Raw genomic sequence first — 25,518 nt, 5'->3', positions numbered from 1 at the left:
GATCATCTTAGTGCCTGTCTTGGGATTACACTGCAGTGGTGGCGCTCCGGCTCAGATCCGTGGGCACCTCATCTCTCTGGTATTTCGAAATGATAAGCTGAAGATTTGTGTATTGTAGCTGTGTCTAGTCGCTCGTGTTTATCACTCTGGAATTGACCGAAATCCTTTGTCTGGTTACAAATATTAGTATAATGGCTACAAAGAGCCTTTGTGGCAATCTTTCGGGTTGCCATGCCAGTAGTGCCCCCACTATACAGACCAGGCCAGACCGGACACCAAAGGCTTGTCTCTCACATTGGTTTCTTCAGGCGGCGCCAAGACGTCCCAGTCGGGAAGCGGATGCCACGACGTGAGGTGCTTCCAGGCGGTTTTCGAGAACCGCTTCGTGCTAATTTTTGGCAGATAAACCTACTGTTCGCAGCATATCCAGGAGCTTTGGGGGAAAAGAAACGTATGACCTCACTGTTATGATGCTGTGTCATTGTCCTGTGTTTCTGTGTGCACTACTCGTGGCTGACCGTTTCGGCTGGCCCAAAACAAAAGACAAAATTTAAACCCGGCACTAATTTTTTGATGTCCTCAACTTACCCATAGGGTGGGGTAAATTGATGAAAATATGTAGACTGTCATTTTTGGGTCGTGGTTTAGCACCACAGTAATTTGTGGATCATTTCTCAAAGGTTTGGGGATCCAGTTAACCAATAATGGTACAATTCAGGCGATTATTCTGGCAGCTATTAACAAAATAGTTCAGCTGTCTTCAACATAGACCACCTTATCCTATAACTAACCGACACTCAGTACATTGCTTGTAAAAACGAGCGATGTTTTAATCCGCATTATCTTGTCATTTTTCACAGCGACATGTTCGAACAAAGTACTCTCGACAAATGACTACACTTACCTGGAAACCCGAAAAAGACAAATGACGCAATCGACAAGGAGGACACCCGCTTGTTTTATGCAAGCAATGATATATGTATATCTCTATATCCATTGCCTGTACGCCTTGTGCCGTGCGGAAAAAATTTAGGTGGCGGTGTTGCACCAATCTTCGTCGAGTTCAATTGCGCTCATGACACATGGATAGGGATAATAGTGGTTTCGAACTATTGGCTAGTTTGGAACGAAAGCCACATGCATGTATCACCAGGATTTGTACATAATTAAGGAACGCGAAAAATACTCGCAGCGTTTCAAAGCGTACTTGGTGTACCATACCGTGACATACATTGCACGTTTCATTTTGATGCGGTTGTGTACCCGTCTTGACGTAACGGTCTATACAGCGTTACGTTTGACCTACGACCAACGAAAAACCTGATACCGAAGGAAGTGTTGCGGGACAGTCAAGATTTGAGCACGTTTTGTCAGACAGATTTCCCGCCTAGGACAGATCCAGAGGCTACATTTTAAAACGCGATTTTAGCCAAAAACTTGGCATCCTCCAATTCTTTGAGAAGTGCTTACAAAAACAAAGCCTCTAAGAGAGTGACATGTACATGCACACAAACCATAATAATTGTTTTAAGACACACTCTAGATGCGCACTTTCTTGACGTTTCTGGTCATTGCTGCCCACCGATTATGACCCCGCAAGACTAAGATATAACATCCCAAGAAAGTCCCTGATGAAGAGGAAGTATCATCACGTGCATGTAGAGACGTTGAAGAAGGCACGCGCTGATGCATTCCACAATTTGTCGCGAGATAGGTATGACCTGATGCAGCGTTCTGCCTGTGCCTTCTCAGTGTCTTCGTAGAAGGGACCATCCGTCGTGGGCTTTCTTCCGAGGGCTTTGCCTGTGTACCATTCTTCATCCTTTAGTTTTGACGCGTTCCTGGAGTGCGGCGACCTAGGCTTCCGGGACCTCAAGTGGGCATTCGCGGTGCTCAGTCTCCTGTGTTCGCACTGCGACCGCGGCTCTCCCAGACTTCGGGACCTTCTTAGGAAGACAGCTACATCGGAAAACTCTGCGAGGAAGACGCTTCCAAAATTTGCGTTCGAGGTTTCGTCGCTCGAAGACTGTTCTCAGCAGGTAAGGACGCATTGTTTTGTTAGTGAGAATATTTTATGTGCTTTGCTTCAAAAGTACGCAATTAGTACGTGGTCTTCGACGAGTATGTTTTGGCAACGTGATGTCTAAGTTTGAAGCATGCGGGCGCGAAGGCATGCGCGCTCCTAGGCGGATCAGACTTCTTCAGACTTGTGGGCGAAGTTGACCTGTTGTAGTTGACTTGCCCTGAGCTTGACTTGTCACGCTTGAAGTTACGCAGTTAACCCAGTGTTCTGTGCTGGGTTATTTACAGAACTAGAAAAGGATTAAGCAAGTGCCTGCTTTTTCAGCTGGAATCCCTCGTTCACCTACTGGACCTCTTGGAGGCTATAAAGGAATTTGTTCTGAATACGGACACCTTCCTTAGCCTACTACCCTACATAACGGCGATGGTTGACTCATTGCGTGAATCACAATTAGGCATCGACGACGTCTACAATAGGGCCGTGAAGTTGGAAGCGTTTGCGACGAGTGGCGCCATGCTGGGTAGACAACGTGTGTTGTCCCACCCGGACTTCAGAACTCTCCCAGTCGTTCCAGCATCTGAAGAGTTGCTAGCCAGAGAATTGCCTGATTTGACGCCTAATCGTGTCCGTGGGTCGTATAATAGCAGGGAGCACTATCTGGACGTCCAGTTTAGGCTGCTTCGTGAGGATTTCGTCCGTCCGCTTCGGGAAGGGATAAGGGAGTGCGCCCGGACACAGCAAGCCCGTGGACATAGATACAGGTAAACTTCGTATAATGCCCGAATATTGCGAAACTTGCCGTCTCTTGCTCAAAAATTGATCAGCTTTGTCCGAGCCACCCATGTTTATCGATACCATGCGCTTATATCGTTACTATGCCGCATCTGTATCGTATTTTATTTTTGCGTTGATATATGCCAGTAACCATACTGTGAGATGGACATTTCAGGAAGGTTTTAGTGGATCGTACCTGCTAGAGCATAGCATGCACAGTACGCAGAGTGTGCTTGCGCGCATGAGCTGTTTTTCAGGAATAACATCCCAACGTAAGAAGCATTTGCGGGAGCACCTCGTAGGATTTGGGCAAGCATGTAGTCTACTCATTCACTGCAAGTACAAAATAACGTTACACATTACGAGAATGCATCCACACGTTCTACCACTTCTTTTTAGACCAGCGGCAGAGTAGGTTACGGCGTCCCGCTCGTTGATGGTAGCCAAGGTCGTGCTGAAGACTGGGAGGTAGTGGGTTCGAATCCTACCACCGGCTGTGCTGTCCGAGGTTTTTCTGGGCTTTTTCGAAGACTTTCTAGACGAATGTCCTCAGTTCCCCCTGAAGTCAGCCCAGGACGCATACTAACACCCCCTGTCCCCCACTCCTTCCTGCTGTCCTCACTCGATCTGGCCACTTCTATACACCGCTCATAGCCACAGTTGCTTCGCGGCGCTAACAGAATTTCAAAAAGTTCGCAACGTTCTGAAAAAAAAAACAAAAAAAACACGATTGCGTGCGATCTATTGAGACTTCGCGGGGAGCATTTGAAGCATTACAACGGTCTGCGATTCTTGGTAATTTAAAACGGGCGCGAGATAATTAGTTTTACGTATAACTAAGCCGATGTATTTCTGTGCAGGAAAGAAATATTCCACAAGTTGGACGGCGTCAACGTCCATTCCGGCGTTGTCATTTCCTCTTCCGTCAACGCAGATGGAAGGGTATACGTCGTGCAGTTCGACGCCTCGAGTTTCTCAAAGATACGCTGGAAGGGAACGAGGCGCTTCATGACTGGATCGCTGCTTGGCTTCAGTAAGGACAACTTCGAGACAATCCAGGTGGCTACGGTGTCTCGTGCCACTCCAAGTATGCTCGGCAGAGGCGTCGTTGAAGTCACATTCTGGAATTGTAGCTGCGCAGTCACGGGCCAGTTTGTTGTTCTGGAAAGCATCGCATACTTCGAGGGTTATCGTCATGTATTCCAGGCTCTGCAAAACACGCACGGTCTTCCACTGGAAAAGTACATCGTAGGTGAGCTGATACAGCCCAACGTCGTTACTATATTCGAGTATTCCTGGTACGAAGGGAAGAATGTCACCACGTGATCTTAGGTTGTGGGCGCTTCCGTAATATATGTATTTTCCTTTCCCCATCGACTATACGCACGCGTTTGAGCACATCGTGTGCTTCCCGGCATGCGTGATTTATATAGAATGTTGAAGAATATAGCATTTCATGACTTAGTGTTACCTATTGGAGCATGTCTCGTGTGGCTATATGTAACGCAGGAAGAGCGTTCTCTGGAATCCCAGGACAGTTCATGGCAGGCCACGCAACAAAACTGTTTTGCACAGATAGCTATCATAACGTCTTTTGGCGAGCAAAATACAGGAGTACACAGAACTCTTTGTCTGACCGGTTGCAACTCACAGAACGAAGATAGAACCTTCCCAATATGTTTCAAGCATTGCGACAGTACCTACGTTTCTTAGAGTGGCAGCTGACCACATTAGGAACATAAACTCTTGCACTGTTGACGGCACAGGCGTATCATTGTTTGTATCAGTTTTTCCCTCATTCGTCACATTTTCACACAACTACACGCCGTTGCAGGTGCGGAATCTGTCGTTTTCCATCCAAGTTACGTGAATAATTCGACGACGTTGGACATAACGTGTCTCCTAGAGGCACCTGGTGGTACTCGCCGAAAGGTGACCCTGCTCGACCGAGACAGCTGGCCAAAGGCGGAAGAACTCCAACTGGACAGCTCCCAACTGGAGGCTCTTCAGTACGCTCTAACCCATGAACTAGGCGTCATACAGGGACCTCCGGGAACGGGAAAGACCTACATGGGTTTGAAGATTGTTCAGACGCTGCTGGAGAACGACGCTGTATGGGGTGACGGCCAAGGTCCCATCTTGGTGGTCTGTTATACCAATCGCGCCCTGGATCAGTTTCTGGAAGGCGTGCTTCAGTTCACGAAACTTGTTACCAGGATGGGCGGTGGATGTAAAAACAACGCCTTGAAAAGGTATCATGTCAATAAGAAGTGTAAACGGACACGAGCTGGTCGGCAGTCCTCTGAAGCTCTACAGAAGCACCTTGAACGAGTGAAGGTTTGCCTTTTGTTTTTGATGTGTTTTTTCGCTTGTGTAGTGCACGGGATGGTGCTAACGGGGCCTAAACGTGTATTTACACGAACGATATCCCCACGGAATGTTCTAGCGGAAGAAAAAGCGAAAAGGTGCTCACGGGGCAGAATTAAGTTACGTTTTGTTGAGTATGTTCCCAACGGTCAGCAGTGCACGCGCACGTTGAGCGCACGCGCTCGATCATGTGACTGTATCGCATCTTCCGGTGGAGTATTCTGAGGAATGTCGCTTGTGAGAATACACGGGAAGTGATGCGTTCCTCAAGGAGCTGAGGCAGATTTCTACTGGTCTTCCTTTGTGCTCCCGCCTATCTTAACGTGCATGCTCTTACACCTTCTACGGACAAGCAAAGGACAAAGCCTTAGCCAATCTTTGTACCTTTGACGTTGCTGCGTCTCAGCTCTCACGGTAGCTTATGCATTGACCTTTTTTCAGACGCTTTCAACATTGGCACAGACAGTCTTTTCCGTACCTGAGGAAGAGGACGTCGTAAAACTGCTTATGCATGTCATGAGCAAGGCGTGCTGCCAGTCCTTCTTGCAAGCGGTGTTCGACGAGCATTCCTTCTGTCAAGTGTTCAGGGTGTGGTTACGCATGGATCAAACGAAAGCACTCTTCCTGAATCAATGCAGCAAAAAGGACACGTCGGTAAGGGAGGCTGGATTGGTATACTACATTCTCAGAGTATACCTGATGTATCTGTCTTCTGCACAGAGTTCTCTGTCTTCTGCCTCCTAGGCAGACCAGGGCGCGACGACATTGATAGTATCCGCATGTGCACTGCACCCGCGCACGTAAAATCCGCGACCGCATCCGCGTCGGATGAAATAGATGTATCCGCACATCCGCAGTCACCGAATTTGAGTGGAAAATCCGCATGACGAAAATGTTATGTAAACCACCCAGGAATATTGTCATCCACAATTGTGCAAAGGATATACACTTGGACACCATTTTGGACTCTTCGCGTCAATTGTGGCTCCACCTGGCGGACGTCAACAACACAAATGCTTATTTGAGGATAAAATGCAGATATCCGCGCCTGCCGCAGTGGTGCGCGAGTTTATCCACACCTTACCCTCGTGTATTTCAAGACGTTATATTTTTTCCGCAGCACGGCGTAGACCGGATATCCGCGCGGATCCACGGGAATAACCGTACCCGCGCGCACTACTGTTCACGTGACACCTCATGACAGGGTTTTTAAAAAAGATTACCGCCAGCGATGACCGGCGTAAAGTATAAGGCCACATTTAAACACGTTTCTCACAACGCCAAAAGACTCCTGCGTGGACTTCAAAGCTGACGCTTAAATTATTGGTGGCTGGTTTTGTGACATATTGAACTATTAGGCATAGGCAATTCGCATTATGCAGTGCGGTGATAGGGACGTCACTTACACAGGTGCACAAAGCTAAAAAGGGATCCAACAGGCGGGACCTGGACACAAGCTCTTGGGAAGCACATCTGCGCAACATCATCAAGGAGGGCGATCGAGCCACAGGAGACGATCACGTCGAGGACGTCTGGACACTACGATCTCGAGAGCGCTGGAAACTGTATCGATACTTGGTCGACAACCTGACTTCTGTGATTGACACCTTTCAAACTTCTGAGATGACAACAATGGAAGATATGCAAGAGCGCATGGCGCACTCCAGACTAATGGCTGACCTACCGGTCCTTAGGGCGTCCAAGGTGGGTACCTAATGGGTTCCAAGAAGGGCACTAAAGTGCAAACATTACTCCTGCTGTGTGTCTGCAGATGACCAGAAGTCTTGTTTCAGGTCATTGGAATGACAACAACGTGCGCGGCTAAGTACCAGGCTCTCCTCCGCGAGGTGCAACCGCGCATCGTCATCGTGGAAGAGGCAGCCGAAGTACTCGAAGCTCACGTGGTGACAAGCTTGGCTCCGCAAACTCAGCATGTGATCCTCATCGGGGACCACCAGCAGTTGCGTCCGCCTACGAATGTACACGAACTGTCAATCAGGTAGAGGGCCCGCTTGCATGAAACTTTTTGAATGCAACACTCAACGAGTGTTACACTCAAGGCCCATTGACAAGCAATAGGCTTTGGTGCAACGCTCATTGAAGTGGGCTATGGGGCACGATAACACTATTCAGGAAATCGCAAAGGAAATCGCACCCATGGGGGTTATCTTACGTGTTTGGGTTGTAAACTGTTGGAAGTGTGCGTAACCCAGCACGAAACCTTGTAACTCAACCCGCCGCTGTACGCCAAGAGTGTTATGTCCGTCCCTGTGTTTCACCACCACGATACTCAGTAAACACACTGGTGTGGATGTGCCAGGGAATAAAAGGGGATGTGTAGAGTGTGGAAGCTTGTCCTTGCGCGAAGCTTGGTATGTTGGGGATCTAAGATCGTGTAAGCGCGTCATGTGTAACGTTCAGCCGCATAGCGTGGTTCCCAGTCCCGGTACCCGTCCATCGACTGCCGTTCTTTAATCGTAATATTGCTGTCGTCGTGTGCTTTGTACTACTTACATTTGAAAGCAAGATGGTTTACTTAACATATACAAGATGGACGTGTCTCTTTTCGAAAGAATGCTTATCAACGGCGTGGGTGTCAAACAGCTCCGCGTTCAACATCGCATGAGGCCGGACTTCGCCCGCCTTCCTTCTCACGCCACGATTCTACCTCTGCAGATACCTGCTTGCTCAGGGTTACCAACCTTCTCAAATCACTTTGCTCACGCTGTACATGGGTCAGAAGAAGCTTCTAGAGCGCACAGCTAGTACATATCACGAGCTGACCGCGGTGGCCATCACAGTAGTGGATAATTTCCAAGGAGAAGAGAACGACATCATCCTCTTGTCCCTGGTTCGCTCCAACGAAACCGGGGAAACCGGTTTCGTTCGAGTGGCGAACCGAATTTGTGTCCTCCTATCCAGGGCTCGTATGGGATTTTACTGCGTAGGCAATATGACCTTACTGAGCAAGGCGTCCAACTTATGGAGAGACATCGCTCACGACCTCAAATATCGTGGCCTTCTCGGATGCGAACTGAAGTTACGGTGCAGGAGACACTCCAACAGCACGGCAGTAGTAAGAACACCAGAGGACTTTCCTAGCGGTCGTAAGGGTCTCTGTAACCTTCCGTGCCCAGCCTCCCTTCCTTGCGGACATTCTTGTCCAAAAAACTGCCACATGGATACTGAGGACCACACGCTGTTCACCTGCAGAGAGCGTTGCGGAAAGACATGTTCAAGGGGTCACTGTTGCGACGAACGCTGCCACGGCCAGTGTAGGCGTTGCACGGAGCACATTAAGGTGGAGTTTCCTGTTTGCCACCATACTTCCGACGTCCCGTGCTATATGGCAGATAAGGCGATTTGCACGAAAAAATGCGGGCGACTCCTGAATACATGCGGTCATCCGTGTGGCAAAACATGCGGCGAGCTCTGCGGTGGAGCGTGCGTCGGATCAAGTGCTGAGGTAGGTCCATGCGGACATCTCATCGAAGTTCCGTGCAAGATATCTGGCTGTATCGCTGCCAATCCAGAACTCTGTCGAGCCCGCTGCGAGAGACTGCTACAATGCGGACATAGGTGTGCAGGGCGTTGTGGTGAGCCGTGTGACGATGACCCGTGCAGGGAAGCCGTAAAGAAGTCCTTACCCTGCGGCCATACGGTCACTGGGGAGTGTCGTGAGTTGGCAACGGTTATTGCATGCCGGACGAAATCTAGTTACGTGCTTCCTTGCGGACATGACGTGGTCCTCGAATGCTGGCAAACGCAAACTGAATCATTTTTCGCTTGCGATCAGTGTCCGAAGTCCCTGCCATGTGGACACACATGCCGCTTCAGATGCACCAGAGCTTGTAGCTACGTTTGCAGGGCCGAAGTAGCCGCTCTGTGCTTATCTGGACACACCGTTGTAGTTCCATGTTGGCAGCAGAAGGATCCCTCTCCCATTTCTAGGCTGTGCCGTGCACCTTGTCCAGCTATCCTACAATGCGGTCATCCTTGCTGGAATGCCTGCAATGAACCTTGCGCAAGTACGTGCAACAAGTATGTTACTTTGGACAGAGCTTGCGGCCACAAAGATATCGTTCCGTGCAGTCTGCGGGAAAAGGAATTTCCTTGCTTAGAACCTTGTCCTCGGTCTCTTGCCTGCGGTCATCCGTGCCCTGCCGCCTGCTACAAAACGCCGTGTCCATACCCGTGCCAGCTATCATGTCCAATGTCCTGCCCTCACGGCCCGTGTCCGACTGTGTGTGGTTATCCGTGTCCACCTTACGGAGAACCCTGCACGTGGTCGTGTCCGCACTATCGTTGCGATGCCTTGTGTTGCGAGCCTTGTACACGGCCTCCCTGCGACCATCGCTGCGCGAGACTGCTGCCCTGTGGTCAAGCTTGTCTCGGAGCCTGCGGCGAGCCCTGTCCGACGCTATGCAGTGTTTGCAAGCCGAAAGAGTACGGGGAAGCAGCGGGAACGTCCCTAAATGTTCTCCTCGTGGCGCTCGGAGACTGCGGACATTCTGTGCCAGAGGAAGATTTGAGGAGAGCTTGTTCCACAGCCCCCGATGATGACCCCCTTTTGTGCCCTAGATGCTCGACGCCCGCCAGGCATTGTCTGAGGTACGCCACAAGTTTCGTGGTGTGGAACGGGTAACGCGGAGCAACTAAGGAATCGGGCTTACAACGACATTGTAACTTCTTGGGTTCGAAATACTTGTGTGGTTCTGTTCAACTGACCTTAGCCCACTGAGTAGTTAGCCCACGAAACCTGATATAATCCCTTAGGAACGACCCCAACCCCCGCAGACTTGGCAGCTTTTAACATCCTTTGGCTACTGCGAACTCCCCGTAGCTTCGTGCAACATCCATCGAGAATAGTCTAATATAAATTTCACACCATACGAGCCGCTATACGGGAGTTGCAGGGGACACGCGTTTTCTTATGGAACGCAGCAGTTCCGACGTCTTTCGCTTCTCTAATGCCTGGATACCTTTCTTGTCACCCCGTAGGTTCGGTCAACGTGTCAAGAAGTACATCGCCAGGATGAACAAACAAAAGCGAAAGGCTCTGCATGACATCGGGAGTGAGCATTACGTTTATGAAGCGGTTGCCGGACAAGGCTCACTTGATGACTACCTCCGTGGTCTCATTGCAAAGAAGCAACCCTGCGACAAGTGACTTCAATAGGCCCGCTGAACATACTTGTCTTGCTTTTACATAGTGTTTGTTTTGGTTTCGAAATACTGCAGCGATGTATATGATGTGCATTCGCCATAATCGCCCTCTTCTCTCCACTGATCTCAATGTCATAACAAAATCAGACTTTTACAGATAAAGAATATTTCATATCTCCAGTTTCTAGATGTGATGTGTCGCCCAATCATGGGCGTATTGAGACGGGGTGAAGAGGAGGGGGGCTTCGAGGTCACCTGTGAAAATAGTGCACTCTTTATTCATAGCCATGATTTTTCTACAAATATTCACCTCTGAACCGCACAGTCCGCGGCATCCGTCTCCAGGAAAAAGCTGACTGGGTTGCACGCTCTACCCCCTGTCCCCTGGGAATGCCCATGGTCCCAATCTCCCGATCTGTTGAAGCCCACACGTACAGAACAGCGATCATCTTAGTGCCTGTCTTGGGATTACACTGCAGTGGTGGCGCTCCGGCTCAGATCCGTGGGCACCTCATCTCTCTGGTATTTCGAAATGATAAGCTGAAGATTTGTGTATTGTAGCTGTGTCTAGTCGCTCGTGTTTATCACTCTGGAATTGACCGAAATCCTTTGTCTGGTTACAAATATTAGTATAATGGCTACAAAGAGCCTTTGTGGCAATCTTTCGGGTTGCCATGCCTGTGGTGCCCCCACTATACAGACCAGGCCAGACCGGACACCAAAGGCTTGTCTCTCACATTGGTTTCTTCAGGCGGCGCCAAGACGTCCCAGTCGGGAAGCGGATGCCGCGACGTGAGGTGCTTCCAGGCGGTTTTCGAGAACCGCTTCGTGCTAATTTTTGGCAGATAAACCTACTGTTCGCAGCATATCCAGGAGCTTTGGGGGAGAAGAAACGTATGACCTCACTGTTATGATGCTGTGTCATTGTCCTGTGTTTCTGTGTGCACTACTCGTGGCTGACCGTTTCGGCTGGCCCAAAACAAAAGACAAAATTTAAACCCGGCACTAATTTTTTGATGTCCTCAACTTACCCATAGGGTGGGGTAAATTGATGAAAATATGTAGACTGTGATTTTTGGGTCGTGGTTTAGCACCACAGTAATTTGTGGATCATTTCTCAAAGGTTTGGGGATCCAGTTAACCAATAATGGTACAATTCAGGCGATTATTCTGGCAGCTATTAACAAAATAGTTCAGCTGTCTTCAACATAGACCACCTTATCCTATAACTAACCGACACTCAGTACACTGCTTGTAAAAACGAGCGATGTTTTAATCCGCATTATCTTGTCATTTTTCACAGCGACATGTTAGAACAAAGTACTCTTGACAAATGACTACACTTACCTGGAAACCCGAAAAAGACAAATGACGCAATCGACAAGGAGGACACCCGCTTGTTTTATGCAAGCAATGTTACATATCTCTATATCCATTGCCTGTACGCCTTGTGCCGTGCGGAAAATATTTAGGTGGCGGTGTTGCACCAATCTTCGTCGAGTTCAATTGCGCTCATGACACATGGATAGGGATAATAGTTGTTTCGAACTATTGGCTAGTTTGGAACGAAAGCCACATGCATGTATCACCAGGATTTGTGCATAATTACGGAACGCGAAAAATACTCACAGCGTTTCAAGGCGTACTTGGTGTACCATACCGTGACATACATTGCACGTTTCATTGTGATGCGGTTGTGTACCAGTCTTGACGTAACGGTCTATACAGCGTTACGTTTGACCTACGACCAACGAAAAACCTGATACTTAAGGAAGTGTTGCGGGACAGTCAAGATTTGAGCACGTTTTATCAGACAGATTTCCCGCCTAGGACAGATCCAGAGGCTACATTTTAAAACGCGATTTTAGCCAAAAACTTGGCATCCCCCAATTCTTTGAGAAGTGCTTACAAAAACAAAGCCTCTCAGAGAGTGACATGTACATGCACACAAACCAAAATAATTGTTTTAAGACACACTCTAGATGCGCACCTTCTTGACGTTTTTGGTCATCGCTGCCCACCGATTATGACCCCGCAAGACTAAGATATAACATCCCAAGAAAGTCCCTGATGAAGAGGAAGTACCATCACGTGCATGTAGAGACGTTGAAGAAGGCCCAGTGGCCTTGGTCCCCACCGACGGTTCGAGGGTCCGACTGGGAAACCCTAGGCTTCTGCACTCACAAATGGAAGCAATCTCATCATCATACCGCGATGTGACTGAGGTCAAGCCTTACTCATCGGGCGGCGTCTTGATCCGTACTGAAAGCCTTCGTGTTGCCGTCGACTTCCTGTCGTGCTCCCACTTCGGGTCTTCCGCGGTGAAGTCGTTCATCCCCTCTCACCTTGTCTCGATTAAGGGCGTCATTCGCGGTGTGGACACCTCACTTGCGGTTGGAGACCTTTTGGAATCATTCTCCTCTGTGCATGCCATCTCCGTGCAGCGTTGTTCTAAAGTGGACGGGGGGCAGCGCATTTCCTTGCCCACAGTCATCGTCTCATTTGCTGGCTTTACGCTTCCTGCGGAGATCAAAGTATGGCCTCTTATCTTTCCCGTGTTCTCTTTTACTTCGCACCCCCGTCAATGTACCAATTGCTATCGCTTCGGTCACGGCGTTCGTAGTTGTCGCTCCAAGGCTCGATGTCGAAAGTGTGGAGGTGAGCACAATGAACCCGACTGTACGTCCCCAACGATCACCTGCTGTCAGTGCCACCAGTCACATTTTGCGGATTCTCCTTCATGCCCGGCTAGAGAGTCCGAGCAATGCCTCTTGTCTGTTATGGACCAGCGGCATTGCTCGAGGCAGGATGCCATACGCGTGGTATCTGGGCGCGGCGCATCCTACGCGTCCGCGGCCAGCGCCGCTAGCTCTGTCCCTGTAGCCCTTAATCAGTCGTTCCTCATTGATCTCATCAAGACTTGTGTCACGCAGGCGCTGGAAAAGTTCTTCAGCTCTCTCATTCCCACCGCTGCCGTCGCTAGTGCCTTGCAGTCGACTTCGGCTGCTAACGAGCCTCGACCACAGGAAGGCGCATCAGGTGTAGCCTGCACCAGCGTGCAGCTGCCGGATAGGCCGTTTCCTGATGCTTCATCTCTTCTTTCTACTGACGGCTCCGAGATGGACCTTGCGGGCCCCTCGCCTTCGGCTGAAGGTCAGGCAGGTCAGCTTTCTCCATCGTGTAGAAGACGGAAAAGGCGGAGACGCAGGGATAAGGCAGGGAAGCCTGAGGATATTCTGACCCAGCTAGTCCAAACAACAATCGTCAATGATTCTCAGCCTTAGCGTCATTCAGTGGAACTGCCGTAGCGTGTTATCGTCTCTAGTTGATTTGCACCTCGTCATTCAGGTCGTCATTCCATTCCCCCGCTCATCTTTTATTCAGTCATTTCACTCATCTCATCCTCTCATCGCTTCACGTCACCACCGTCACCATCAACCATCAACTGGGCCCTCATGTCACGATCCGTGGCCAATTGCCCCGTGCTATGCGCCACTGCGGAGAAAGACGAAGAAGAAGAAGAAGGCACGCGCTGATGCATTCCACAATTTGTCACGAGATAGGTATGACCTGATGCAGCGTTCTGCCTGTGCCTTCTCAGTGTCTTCGTAGAAGTGACCACCCGTCGTGGGCTTTCTTCCGAGGGCTTTGCCTGTGTACCATTCTTAATACCCTATGCCGGTCATCCTTTAGCTTTGACGCGTTCCTGGAGTGCGACGACCTAGACTTCCGGGACCTCAAGTGGGCCTTCGCGGTGCTCTGTCTCCTGTGTTCGCACTGCGACCGTGGCTCTCCTAGACTTCAGGACCTTCTTAGGAAGACAGCTACATCTGAAAACTTTGCGAGGAAAACGCTTCCAAAATTTGCGTTCGAGGTTTCGTCGCTCGAAGACTGTTCTCAGCAGGTAAGGACGCATTGTTTTGTTAGTGCGAATATTTTGTGCTTTGCTTCAAAAGTACGCAATTAGTACGTCGTCTTCGACGAGTGTGTTTTGGCAACCTGATCTGTGTAAGTTTGAAGCATGCGGGCGCGGGCACTTCGTTCAGACGCGAAGGGCATGCGCGCTCCTAGGCGGATCACAGACGTCTTCAGACTTGTGGGCGAAGTTGACCTGTTGTAGTTGACTTGCCCTGAGCTTGACTTGTCACGCTTGAAGTTTACGCCTTTGTTCGCGTACCAGTGTTCTGTGCTGGGTTATTTACAGAACTAGAAAATGATTAAGCAAGTGCCTGCTTTTTCAGCTGGAATCCCTCGTTCACCTACTGGACGTCTTGGAGGCCATAAAGAAATTTGTTCTGAATACGGACACCTTCCTTAGCCTACTACCCTACACAATGGCGATGGTTGACTCATTGCGTGAATCACAATTAGGCATCGACGACATCTACAATAGGGCCGTGAAGTTGGAAGCGCTTGCGACGAGTGGCGCCATGCTGGGTGGACAACGCGTGTTGTCCCACCCGGACTTCAGAACTCTCCCAGTCGTTCCAGCATCTGAAGAGTTGCTAGCCAGAGAATTGCCTCATTTGACGCCTAATCGTGTCCGTGGATCGTATAATAGCACGGAGAACTACCTGAACGTCCAGTTTAGGCTGCTTCGTGAGGATTTTGTCCGTCCGCTTCGGGAAGGGATAAGGGAGTGCGCCCGGGCACAGCAAGTCCGTGGACATAGATACAGGTAAACTTCGTATAATGCTAGAATATTCCGAAACTTGCAGTCTCTTGCGCAAAAATTGATCAGCCTTGTCGGAGCCACCCATGTTTATCGATACCATGCGCTTATATCGTTACTATGCCGCATGTGTATCGTATTTTATTTTTGCTTTGATATGTGCCAGTAACTATACTGTGACATGGAAATTTTATTAAAGTTTTAGTGGATCGTACCTGCTAGAGCATAGCATGCACAGTACGCAAAGTGCTTGCTAGCATGAGCTATTTTTCTGGAATAACGTCCCAACATTTGCCGGAGCATCTCGTAGGATTTGGGCAAGCATATCGTCTTTTCATTCGTTAAGATCGAAGAGCAAAGTGTACTGCAAGTACAAAATAACGTTAAAACATTAAGAGAATGCATTCACACGTTTATCGGCGTCCTGTCACTTTTTAGACCAGCGGCAGAGTGGATTAAGGCGTCCCGCTCGTTGATGGTAGCCAAGGTCGTGCTGAAGACTGGGAGGTAGTGGGTTCGAATCCTACCACCGGCTGTGCTGTCCGAGGTTTTTCTGGGGTTTTCCGAAACTTTCTAGACGAATGTCCTCAATTCCCCCTGAAGTCAGCCCAGGAGGCATACTAACATCCCCTGTCCCCCACTCCTTCCTGCTGTCCTCACTCGATGGCCACATCTATACGCCGCTTATAGCCAGAGTTGCTTCGCGGCGCTAACAAGGAAGAAAGTTCGCAACGTTCTGAAAGAAAAAACGATTGCGTGCGATCTATTGAGACTTCGCGGGAGAATTTGAAGCATTACAACGGTCTGCGATTCTTGGTCACTAAAACGGGCGCGAGATAATTAGTTTACGTATAACTAAACCGATGTATTTCTGTGCAGGAAAGAAATATTCCGCAAGTTGGACGGCGTCAACGTCCATTCCGGCGTTGTCGTCATTTCCTCTTCCGTCAACGCAGATGGAAGGGTATACGTCGTGCAGTTCGACGCCTCGAGTTTCTCAAAGATACGCTGGAAGGAAACGAGGCGCTTCATTCCCGGATCGCTTCTTTGCTTCAGTAAGGACAACTTCGAGACAATCCAGGTGGCCACGGTGTCGCGTGCCAGTCAAAGTATGCTCGGCAGGGGCGTCGTTGAAGTCACATTCTGGAATTGTAGCTGCGAAGTCACGGGCCAGTTTGTTGTTCTGGAAAGCATCGCATACTTCGAGGGTTATCGTCATGTATTCCAGGCTCTGCAAAACACGCACGTTCTTCCACTTCCAAAAGCACATCGTAGGTGAGCTGATACAGCCCAACGTCGTTGAGGTCATGTGGCCGATGTGGCTATGTAACGCAGAAAGAGCGCTCCCTGGAGTCCTAAGACAGTTCATGGCAGGCCGCTGACAAACTGTGTGGCACAGTTACAGGGTGTCCCAGCTAAATGCGAACGCATTCTTTCAAAAATGTATACATCACTTTTTTCGAGATGAAGTCAGTTGCAATATAGCATATGCTGAAGGGCGCTCCTTAAAAGGGCACCAGCATGCTCCCAAGGCGAACTTTCAATAACTTTTTGTTATAAAAGCTACGAAGTTGTCCCAATGAGAACAAAGGGTTATTAGGGAAGTTGTCCTAAAGAAAACATCTGGTCCCTTCGGTCACCTGGTACCGTAGCCGTTTTCAGAACAAGAATGTGTTCGATAGATCGTCCGCAAAAATTTCGTGAAGGAACGCAATTTTTCTTTATTTTGTTCATTGTTTTAATATATTCTTCCTTTTACTGCCAATGTGAGAGGGTGAATGAGCACATTGCCGCCTCATGCGTCGAAGATGAGCATTCACTTGCGTAAACAAAACAAAAAACAAATATATCGTGTGACGCTATCGGGACTGTCTTTATCTTGGGTTCAGTTTGTTTTCTTTTCATCTTTTACCAGGACTCAAGAGGTAATAGTGTGCTCACCCTTTCCGATTGGGTGTGAAGGTCAAACGCGTCTCCAAGAGATGCGCGATGAATAAAAAAAATATTCCTTCACGAATTTTTTGCGGACGATCTATCGAACGGATTTTTGTTCTCAAAACTGCTATGGTATCAGGTGACCGAAGGGACCAGATGTTCTCATTGGGACAACTTCGTAGATTTTATAACAAAAAGTTCGCCTTGGGAGCATGCTGGTGCCCTTTTAAGGAGCGTCCTTCAGCATATGATATATTGCAACAGACTTCATCTCAAAAACGTACATATATATATATATATATACAATTTGATCGTGCCCTCCCAGCCAAGGACAGCTGTTTCGCTCTACTTGGAGCTCGTCAGCCTGGTGTAGGGAAGTGACGATCTTGGGTCGGCACAACAATGCATCTCGGCGAGACGTGTCTCGGCCGCAGTGCAAGCCAGCAAAAGCCAGCACGTTGAGCTGCAGCTACAGAGCTTCGGCTATTTTTTACTTTTTATATGTACTTGCTGGCTTGCACTGCGGCCTCCACAGGTGGCGTCGTTGTACCTATTTTGTCCTGACGAAGACAGTGCCACTGTCGAAACGTCGACCATTCTTTTTTAATCTATGTGTTAAATTGCCCATTAAACAAATTATTTTTTGTTAACGTTCCTGTAATCTGTAGTCGAAGTATATCCAAGAGCGTGTCACATCCCTGCGCTGTGCCGATGAGAGCCAAGAAGCTCGAAGCCGTCCACAGCTGGGATTGTGGCACGCTTCAACTGTAAACATTTGCCTCACGTGCAGCCATGGAGCATTTGTTCATTTTTATATTTGTATCATATACAGTATATATATAAGATACTCATGGAACGATGCGACAGCACCAGAGGACACGTGTGTCGCAGTCTTTGCGGCTCGTCAGGTCTGGGTAGCTGCGCATCGTTCGGAATTGGCAAACCAGGGGGCTTAATCGCTTCATCGTCGTAAGTTGTTACAAGCCAACGAGTGGCGGGAAATTTAAAAAGGTGGGCACGTGATAAAACACGTGCACGACGCTCTTCGCGCGATACGTGAAGGCCGTGGACCAGTGATTTCCCCAGAAATTCATTGCTGGGGGGGGTGCCGAGCTTTCAAGGAGGGGGGGGGGGTATGCTTGGTGAAGGTTCCGCTTACGGAATTTTTCTTAGACAGGGAAAGAATCGTGGCACAATGGTGACATATCTGCACAGCTTTCCCGTTTTATTTGTACATGTTAGAACACAGTACATTAGAATACAGATTCATAATGAACAGCATTTCAACATTAAGATGCATAACGACACGACCGACAAAGAAAAAAGACTAGCACCTTGCCTCACGAAGCTCAATGAATACCTGGCAACCAACGGTGAAAACCTTAGACGAAAAAAGCAGAATACCTCGCTTGATTGAGTTAAGCGCAAACGGTTCTTCATGATCCACATTGGGTTTGCGTGCCCGCACGCATTTTTGCTCGTATATGCACGCAATATCTGCATATTGAACAGTCACTTTCAAATGATTTTAGAGAAATGCATGCTACGATCATCTGCGTGGCTGTGGTCCTACAGTCCAAGGTTTGACAGTACATGATGTAATTCGCTGCGCCGGACTCACTACCAGCTAGAACGTGCTGGTGGCCGAGTTGGTTGGGGTCACCTGAGAAATTTGAGGGGGGGTGTTGCAAAAATGCAGGGAGGGTGTACACCCCCCCCCCTGAGGGGGGTGTAGGGAAATCCCTGCCATGGACACGTCATACGCAATGTGTCACGTGCCCACCTTTTCGAATTTCCCGCCACTCGTTAGCTTGTAACGACCGTAACGACGATGAAGTGATTAAGCCCCCTGGGGTCGCTCAACGAGCGATATACATCTGGGAGGGTGACTGAGCACTCCTCAATGCCACACTGCAAGCCAGTGAATTATAATCAGCGGGAAAAAAGAGACAAGTAAATGACATAGACAGGTTAGAAATGCAAAATTAGATTAAGATGGCTTCTATGGCTGCACGCAGAGAAACAGATACTGATGGAACGATGCGACAGCACCAGAGGACACGTGTTTCGCCGTATTTACGGCGACAAAGACAAAAAAGAGACAAGTAAATGACATAGACAGGTTAGAAATGCAAAATTAGATTAAGATGGCTTCTATGGCTGCACGCAGAGAAACAGATACTGATGGAACGATGCGACAGCACCAGAGGACACGTGTTTCGCCGTATTTACGGCTCGTCAGCTCTGGGTAGCTGCGCATCGTTCGGAACGATGCGCAGCTATTATATTATATATTATAATATTGCAACTGACTTCATCTCAAAAACGTAATATATCACGTTTTTGAGATGAAGTCAGTTGCAATATATCATATGCTGAAGGACGCTCCTTAAGAGGGCACCAGCAAGCTCCCAAGGCGATGTCCTGATTACCTTCCTTTAAATGTATTCGCCTTTATAACTGGGACACCCTGTATAGATATTTAACATTTTACATTGGCGAGCAAAATACACGAATACACATAATCCTTTGCGTGCCCAACCGGTTGTAAATATGACACAACTCACAGACTGACGATAGAAAACCCTTCCGATGATCATGTTGCCAGCATCGCGTCAGTACTCACGTTGCTTAGAATGGCAGCTGACCACATTAGGAACCTAGATAGAAACTGTTGCACTGTTGACGGCACAGGCATATCATTGTGCGGAATCATTGGCAGGTGCGGAATCCGTCGTTTTCCATCCAAGTTACGTGAACAATCGTTACGTGAACAAACGTGAACAATCGTGACGACGTTCGACGTAACGTGTCTCCTAGAGGCACCTGGTGGTACCCGCCGAAAGGTGACCCTGCTCGACCGAGACAGCTGGCCAAAGGCGGAAGAAGTCCAACTGGACAGCTCCCAACTGGAGGCTCTTCAGTATGCGCTAACCCATGAACTAGGCGTCATACAGGGACCTCCGGGAACGGGAAAGACCTACATGGGTTTGAAGATTGTTCAGACGCTGCTGGAAAACGACGCCGTATGGGGTGACGGCCAAGGTCCCATCTTGGTGGTCTGTTATACCAATCGCGCCCTGGATCAGTTTCTGGAAGGCATGCTTCAGTTCACGAAACTTGTTACGAGGATGGGCGGTGGATGTAAGAACAACGCCTTGAAAAAGTATCATGTCAATAAGAAGTGTAAACGGACACTCGCTGATCGGCAGTCCTCTCAAGCTCTACGGAAGCACCTTGGACGACTGAAGGTTTGCTTTTTGTCTGTTTTCAATTCTGTAGTACCCATGATGGTACACATGGTACACATGAGTACACATCTCAGCTCTCACTGTAGCTTATGCATTGACCTTTTTTCAGACACTTTCAACATTGTCACAGACAGTCCTTTCCGTACCTGAGGAAGAGGACGTCGTAAAATTGCTTATGCATGTCATGAGCAAGGCGTGCTGCCAGTCCTTCTTGCAAGCGGTGTTCGACGGGCATTCCTTCTGTCAAGTGTTCAGGGTGTGGTTACGCCTGGATCAAACGAAAGCACTCTTCGTGAATCAAAGCAGCAAAAAGGGCACGTCGTCGGTAAGGGAGGCTGGATTGGTATACTATATCCTCAGAGTATGCCTGGTGTGTCTCTGTCTTCTGCACAGAGTTACTACCCCACATGGCTTCTTTAGGCAGGCGGAGCGCGGATGACGTTGACATTATCCGCATCCGCACTGCACTCGCGCACGTAAACATCCGCGACAGCATCCACGTCAGATGAAAAGTGTGTCCGCACATCCACAGTCATTGAATTTGAAGGGGGGAAATCCGCATGACGAAAATGTTATGTAAATCACCCAGAAATACTGTCATTCACAATTGTGCCCATAAAACGCAGTTAAAGGCACAACAAAGGATATACACCATTTTGCCTCAATGGTGACGCCACAACACTAATGCTTATTTGAGGATAAAATGCGGATATCCGCACCTGCCGCGGTGGTGTGCGAGTTTATCCGCACCTCACCCTCGTGAATTTCAAGACCTTATATTTTTATCCGCAGCCACGGCGTAGACCGGACATCCGCGCGGATCCACCACTATACCGCATCTGCGCGGATCCATCTGCGCAACATCATCAAGGAGGGCGATCCAGCCACAGGAGACGATCATGTCGAGGACGTCTGGGCGCTACGATCTCGAGAGCGCTGGAAACTGTATCGATACTGGGTCCACAACCTGACTTCTGTGATTGACACCTTTCAAACTTCTGAGATGACAACAATGGAAGGTGTGCAAGAGCGCATGGCGCACTCCAAACTAATGGCTGTCCTACCGGTCCTTAGGGCGTCCAAGGTGGGTACCTAATGGATTCCACGAAGGGCACTAAAGTGCAAACATTTCTCCTGCTGTGTGTCTGCAGATGACCAGAAGTCTTGTTTCAGGTCATTGGAATGACAACAACGTGCGCGGCTAAGCACCAGGCTCTCCTCCGCGATGTGCAACCGCGCATCGTCATCGTGGAAGAGGCAGCCCAAGTACTCGAAGCTCACGTGGTGACAAGCTTGGCTCCGCAAACTCAGCATGTGATCCTCATCGGGGACCACCAGCAGTTGCGTCCGCCTACGAATGTACACGAGCTGTCAATCAGGTACAGGGCCGGCTTGCACGAAACTTTTTGAATGCAACACTCAGCGAGTGTTACCCTCAAGCCCCATTGACAAGCAATAGGCTTGAGTGCAACGCTCATTGAGTGGGGCTACCGAGCACTATAACGCCACTCAGGAAATCTCAATGGAAATCGCACCCATGAGTTTTCTTGTTGCAAACTTGGGTTGTAACCTGTTGGAACTGTGCGTAACCCGTCACGAAACCTTGTAACGCAACTCACCGCTGTACGCCAAGTGTTATGTCCGTCCCTTTGTTTCACCACCACGATACTCAGTAAACATACGGGTATGGATATGGCAGGGAATAAAGGGGGACGTGTAGAGCATGGAAGCTTGTCCTTTTGTGTCTGTGCGAAGCTTGGTATGTTGGGGATCTAACATCGTGTATCATCTCTGACGTTCAGCCGCATAGCGTGGTTCCCACTCCCCGTACCCGTCCAGCAACTGCCGTTCTTTAATCGTAATATTGCTGCCATCGTGTGCTTTGTACTATTTATACTTGAAAACAAGATGGTTTATTTAACAGATACAAGATGGACGTGTCGCTTTTCGAAAGAATGCTTATCAACGGCGTGGGTGTCAAACAGCTCCGCGTTCAACATCGCATGAGGCCGGAATTCGCCCGCCTTCTCACGCCACGATTCTACCCTACTTTGGAGCCCCACCCATGCGTGGAACGATACGAAGACATTGAGGGTATGACCACGAACATGTTCTTCTTCAATCACTCCTCCCCCGAGCAGAGAAATTCTGGAAGAAGCTATAGCAACGTTTTCGAGGCACATTTTCTAGTCAACCTCTGCAGATACCTGCTTGCTCAGGGTTACCAACCCTCTCAAGTCACTTTGCTCACGCCGTACATGGGTCAGAAGAAGCTTCTAGAGCGCATAGCTAATACATATCAGGACATGACCGCGGTGGCCATCACAGTAGTGGATAATTTCCAAGGAGAAGAGAACGACACCATCCTCTTGTCCCTGGTTCGCTCCAACGAAACCGGAGAAACCGGTTTTGTTCGAGTGGCGAACCGAATCTGTGTCCTCCTGTCCAGGGCACGTATGGGGTTTTACTGCGTAGGTAATATGACCTTACTGAGCGAGGCGTCCAACTTATGGAGAGACATCGTTGACGACCTCAGATATCGGGGCCTGCTGGGATGCGAACTGAAGTTACGGTGCAGGAGACACTCGAACAGCACGGCAGTAGTAAGAACACCTGAGGACTTTCCTAGCGGTCGTAATAGTTCGTGTAACCTTCCGTGCCCAGCAACCCTTCCTTGCGGACATTCTTGTCCAAAAAACTGCCACATGGATACTGAGGACCATACGCTGATCACCTGCAGAGAGCGTTGCGGAAAGACATGTTCCAGAGGTCACTGTTGCAACGAACGCTGCCACGGCCACTGTTCGCCTTGCACGGTGCACATTAAGGTGGAGTTTCCCGTTTGCCACCATACTTCCGAAGTCCCGTGCTACATGGCAGACGAGGCGACTTGCACGAAAAAGTGCGGGCGACTCCTGAAATCCTGTGGTCATCCGTGTGGCAAAAAATGCGGCGAGCTCTGCGGTGGAGCGTGCGTCGTATCAAATGTTGAGGTAGGTCCATGCGGACATCTCATCGAAGTCCCGTGCAAGATATCTGGCTGTATCGCTGCTAATCCAGAACTCTGTCGAGCCCGCTGCGAGAGACTGCTACAATGCGGACATAGGTGTGCAGGGCGATGAGCCGTGTGTCGATAACCCGTGCAGGGAGGCCGTAAAGAAGTCCTTACCCTGCGGCCATACAACCACTGCGGAGTGTCGTGAGTTGGCAACGGCTATTGCATGCCGGACGAAATCTAGTTACGTGCTTCCTTGCGGACATGACGTGGTCCTCGAATGCTGGCAGACCCAAACTGAATCATTTTTCGCTTGCGATCAGTGTCCGAAGTCCCTGCCATGTGGACACACATGCCGCTTCGGATGCACTAGAGCTTGTAGCCACGTTTGCAATGCCGAAGTATCCGCTCTGTGCTCATCTGGACACACCGTTGTAGTTCCTTGTTGGCAGCAAAAGGATCCTTCTGCCGTTTCTAGACAGTGCCGTGCACCTTGTCAAGCTATCCTACACTGCTGTCATCTTTGCTGGAATGGCTGCAATGAACCTTGCGCAAGTACGTGCAACAAGTATGTTACTTTGGACAGAGCTTGCGGCCACAAAGATATCCTTCCGTGCAGTCTGCGGGAAAAGGAATTTCCTTGCTTAGAACCTTGTCCTCGGTCTCTTGCCTGCGGTCATCCGTGTCCGGCCGCCTGCTACAAAACGCCGTGCCCATACCCGTGCCAGCTATCGTGTCCAATGTCCTGCCCTCACGGCCCGTGTCCGACTGTGTGTGGCTATCCGTGTCCACCTTGCGGAGAACCCTGCACGTGGTCGTGTCCGCACTATCGTTGCGATGCCTTGTGTTGCGAACCTTGTACACGGCCTCCCTGCGACCATCGCTGCGCGAGACTGCTGCCCTGTGGCCATGCTTGCCTCGGAGCCTGCGGCGAGCCGTGTCCGACGCTATGCAGTGTTTGCAAGCCGAAAGAGTACGAGGAAGTAGCGGGAACGTCCCTAAATGTTCTCCTCGTAGCGCTCGGAGACTGCGGACATTCTGTGCCAGAGGAAGATTTCAGGAGAGCTTGTTCCACAACCCCCGAGGATGACCCCCTTCTATGCCCTAGATGCTCGACGCCCGCCAGGCATTGTCTGAGGTACGCCACAAGTTTCGTAGTGTGGAACGGGTAACGCGGAGCAACTAAGGGGATGGGCTTGCGACGACATTGTAACTTCTTGGGTTCGGAATACTTGTGTGGTTCTGTTCAACTGACCTTAGCCCACTGAGTAGTTAGCCCACGAAACCTGTTATATCACTTAGGAACGACCCCAACCCCCACAGACTTCGCCGCTTTTAACATCCTTTGGCTACTGCGAACTCCCCGTAGCTTCGTGCAACATTCATCGAGAATTGTCTAATATCAATTTCACACCATACGAGCCGCTATACGAGAGTTACAGGGGATACGCGTTTCCTTGGATTATGGAACGCAGCAATTGCGATGTCTTTCGCTTCTCTAATGCCTGGATACCTCTCTTGTCACCCCGTAGGTTCGGTCAACGTGTCAAGAAGTACATCGCCAGGATGAACAGACAAAAGCGAAAGGGTCTGCATGACATCGGGAGTGTGCATTACGGTTATGAAGCGGTTGCCGGATAAGGCTCACTTGATGACTACCTCCGTGGTCTCATTGCAAAGAAGCAACCCTGCGACAAGTGACTTCAATAGGCCCGCTGAACAAACGTGTCTTGCTTTTATATAGTGTTTTGGTTCCGAAATACTGAGCGCTTCGTTGGGCTACTGTAGCCCTTCTTGGTTTCAATTTGTCTGTGGTTTCGTTAAAACAATGAAACTTCATTCGCGCTCGAGCCCCTGCAGCGATGTATATGATGTGCATTCGCGATAATCGCCCTCTTCTCTCCACTGATCTCAATGTCATAACAAAATCAGACTTTTACAGATAAAGATTTCATAGCTCCAGTTTCTAGATGTGATGTGATGTCGGAGGGGGGTTTCGAGGTCACCTGTGAAAATAGTGCACTCTTTATTCATAGCCACGATTTTTCTACAAATATTCACCTCTGAATCGCACAATCGGCATCAGTCTCCAGAAAAAAGCTGACTGGGTTGCACGCTCCACACCCCCCCCCCCCCTGGGAATGCCCATGGTCCCAATCTCCCCATCTGTTGAACAGAGCCCACACGTATAGAACAGCGACCATCTTAGTGCCTGTCTTGGGATTACACTGCAGTGGTGGCGCTCCGGCTCAGATCCGTGGACACTTCTCTCTGGTATTTCGAAATGAAAAGCTGAAGATTTGTGTATTGTAGCTGTGCCTAGTCGCTCATGTTT

General features: G+C 49.4%; 3 protein-coding genes and 1 long non-coding RNA gene across 5 annotated transcripts in view; 3 read left to right on the top strand and 1 right to left on the bottom strand.

Annotated features, from left to right (window-relative positions):
* The window catches only part of LOC135396196 (uncharacterized), a 160,672-nt gene that overhangs the window by 76,590 nt on the left and 58,564 nt on the right, over positions 1-25,518 (bottom strand). The window lies entirely within an intron of this gene.
* LOC135394802 (NFX1-type zinc finger-containing protein 1-like) lies at positions 1,679-10,503 on the top strand. 2 transcript variants are annotated; one of them, XM_064625791.1, is made up of 8 exons: positions 1,679-2,039; positions 2,348-2,784; positions 3,658-4,049; positions 4,632-5,134; positions 5,606-5,818; positions 6,575-6,868; positions 6,958-7,163; positions 10,166-10,503. In XM_064625791.1, the coding sequence occupies exons 2-8, from the start codon at positions 2,447-2,449 to the stop codon at positions 10,332-10,334; spliced, it is 2,115 nt and encodes a 704-aa protein (XP_064481861.1). In that variant the 5' UTR covers positions 1,679-2,039; positions 2,348-2,446; the 3' UTR covers positions 10,335-10,503. The 2 variants fall into 2 exon arrangements, with proteins under 2 accessions (XP_064481861.1, XP_064481862.1); XM_064625792.1 differs by lacking the exons at positions 1,679-2,039; positions 2,348-2,784; positions 3,658-4,049; ... (2 more) ...; positions 6,575-6,868; positions 6,958-7,163 and adding an exon at positions 7,842-9,775.
* LOC135394801 (NFX1-type zinc finger-containing protein 1-like) lies at positions 12,451-19,737 on the top strand. The gene is made up of 5 exons (XM_064625790.1): positions 12,451-13,893; positions 14,024-14,234; positions 14,572-15,008; positions 15,882-16,277; positions 19,660-19,737. Exons 1-5 carry the CDS (start codon positions 13,598-13,600, stop codon positions 19,718-19,720), a joined length of 1,401 nt encoding a protein of 466 aa, XP_064481860.1. The 5' UTR covers positions 12,451-13,597; the 3' UTR covers positions 19,721-19,737.
* On the top strand, positions 20,107-25,145 carry LOC135394800 (NFX1-type zinc finger-containing protein 1-like). Its single transcript, XM_064625789.1, has 6 exons — positions 20,107-20,188; positions 20,298-20,513; positions 20,981-21,272; positions 21,362-21,567; positions 22,113-24,321; positions 24,716-25,145. Exons 3-5 carry the CDS (start codon positions 21,192-21,194, stop codon positions 23,308-23,310), a joined length of 1,485 nt encoding a protein of 494 aa, XP_064481859.1. The 5' UTR covers positions 20,107-20,188; positions 20,298-20,513; positions 20,981-21,191; the 3' UTR covers positions 23,311-24,321; positions 24,716-25,145.

Source organism: Ornithodoros turicata, chromosome 5 (assembly GCF_037126465.1).
Source record: "Ornithodoros turicata isolate Travis chromosome 5, ASM3712646v1, whole genome shotgun sequence".
In the NCBI taxonomy this organism is placed as follows: domain Eukaryota; kingdom Metazoa; phylum Arthropoda; class Arachnida; order Ixodida; family Argasidae; genus Ornithodoros; species Ornithodoros turicata.
This window is presented reverse-complemented; position numbering and strand designations above follow the sequence as displayed.

What these genes read in the sequence shown, in the direction of transcription:
- LOC135394802 (XM_064625791.1), top strand. Translation starts at nt 2,447, where the DNA reads ATGGTTGACTCATTGCGTGAATCACAATTAGGCATCGACGACGTCTAC. An exon ending in GCCCGTGGACATAGATACAG is followed by an intron (nt 2,785 to 3,657) that starts GTAAACTTCGTA and finishes ATTTCTGTGCAG; the next exon opens with GAAAGAAATATTCCACAAGT. An exon ending in CGGTCCTTAGGGCGTCCAAG is followed by an intron (nt 6,869 to 6,957) that starts GTGGGTACCTAA and finishes GTCTTGTTTCAG; the next exon opens with GTCATTGGAATGACAACAAC.
- LOC135394801 (XM_064625790.1), top strand. Translation starts at nt 13,598, where the DNA reads ATGATTCTCAGCCTTAGCGTCATTCAGTGGAACTGCCGTAGCGTGTTA. An exon ending in CACAATTTGTCACGAGATAG is followed by an intron (nt 13,894 to 14,023) that starts GTATGACCTGAT and finishes GTCATCCTTTAG; the next exon opens with CTTTGACGCGTTCCTGGAGT. An exon ending in GTCCGTGGACATAGATACAG is followed by an intron (nt 15,009 to 15,881) that starts GTAAACTTCGTA and finishes ATTTCTGTGCAG; the next exon opens with GAAAGAAATATTCCGCAAGT.
- LOC135394800 (XM_064625789.1), top strand. Translation starts at nt 21,192, where the DNA reads ATGACAACAATGGAAGGTGTGCAAGAGCGCATGGCGCACTCCAAACTA. An exon ending in CGGTCCTTAGGGCGTCCAAG is followed by an intron (nt 21,273 to 21,361) that starts GTGGGTACCTAA and finishes GTCTTGTTTCAG; the next exon opens with GTCATTGGAATGACAACAAC. An exon ending in GTACACGAGCTGTCAATCAG is followed by an intron (nt 21,568 to 22,112) that starts GTACAGGGCCGG and finishes TTTATTTAACAG; the next exon opens with ATACAAGATGGACGTGTCGC.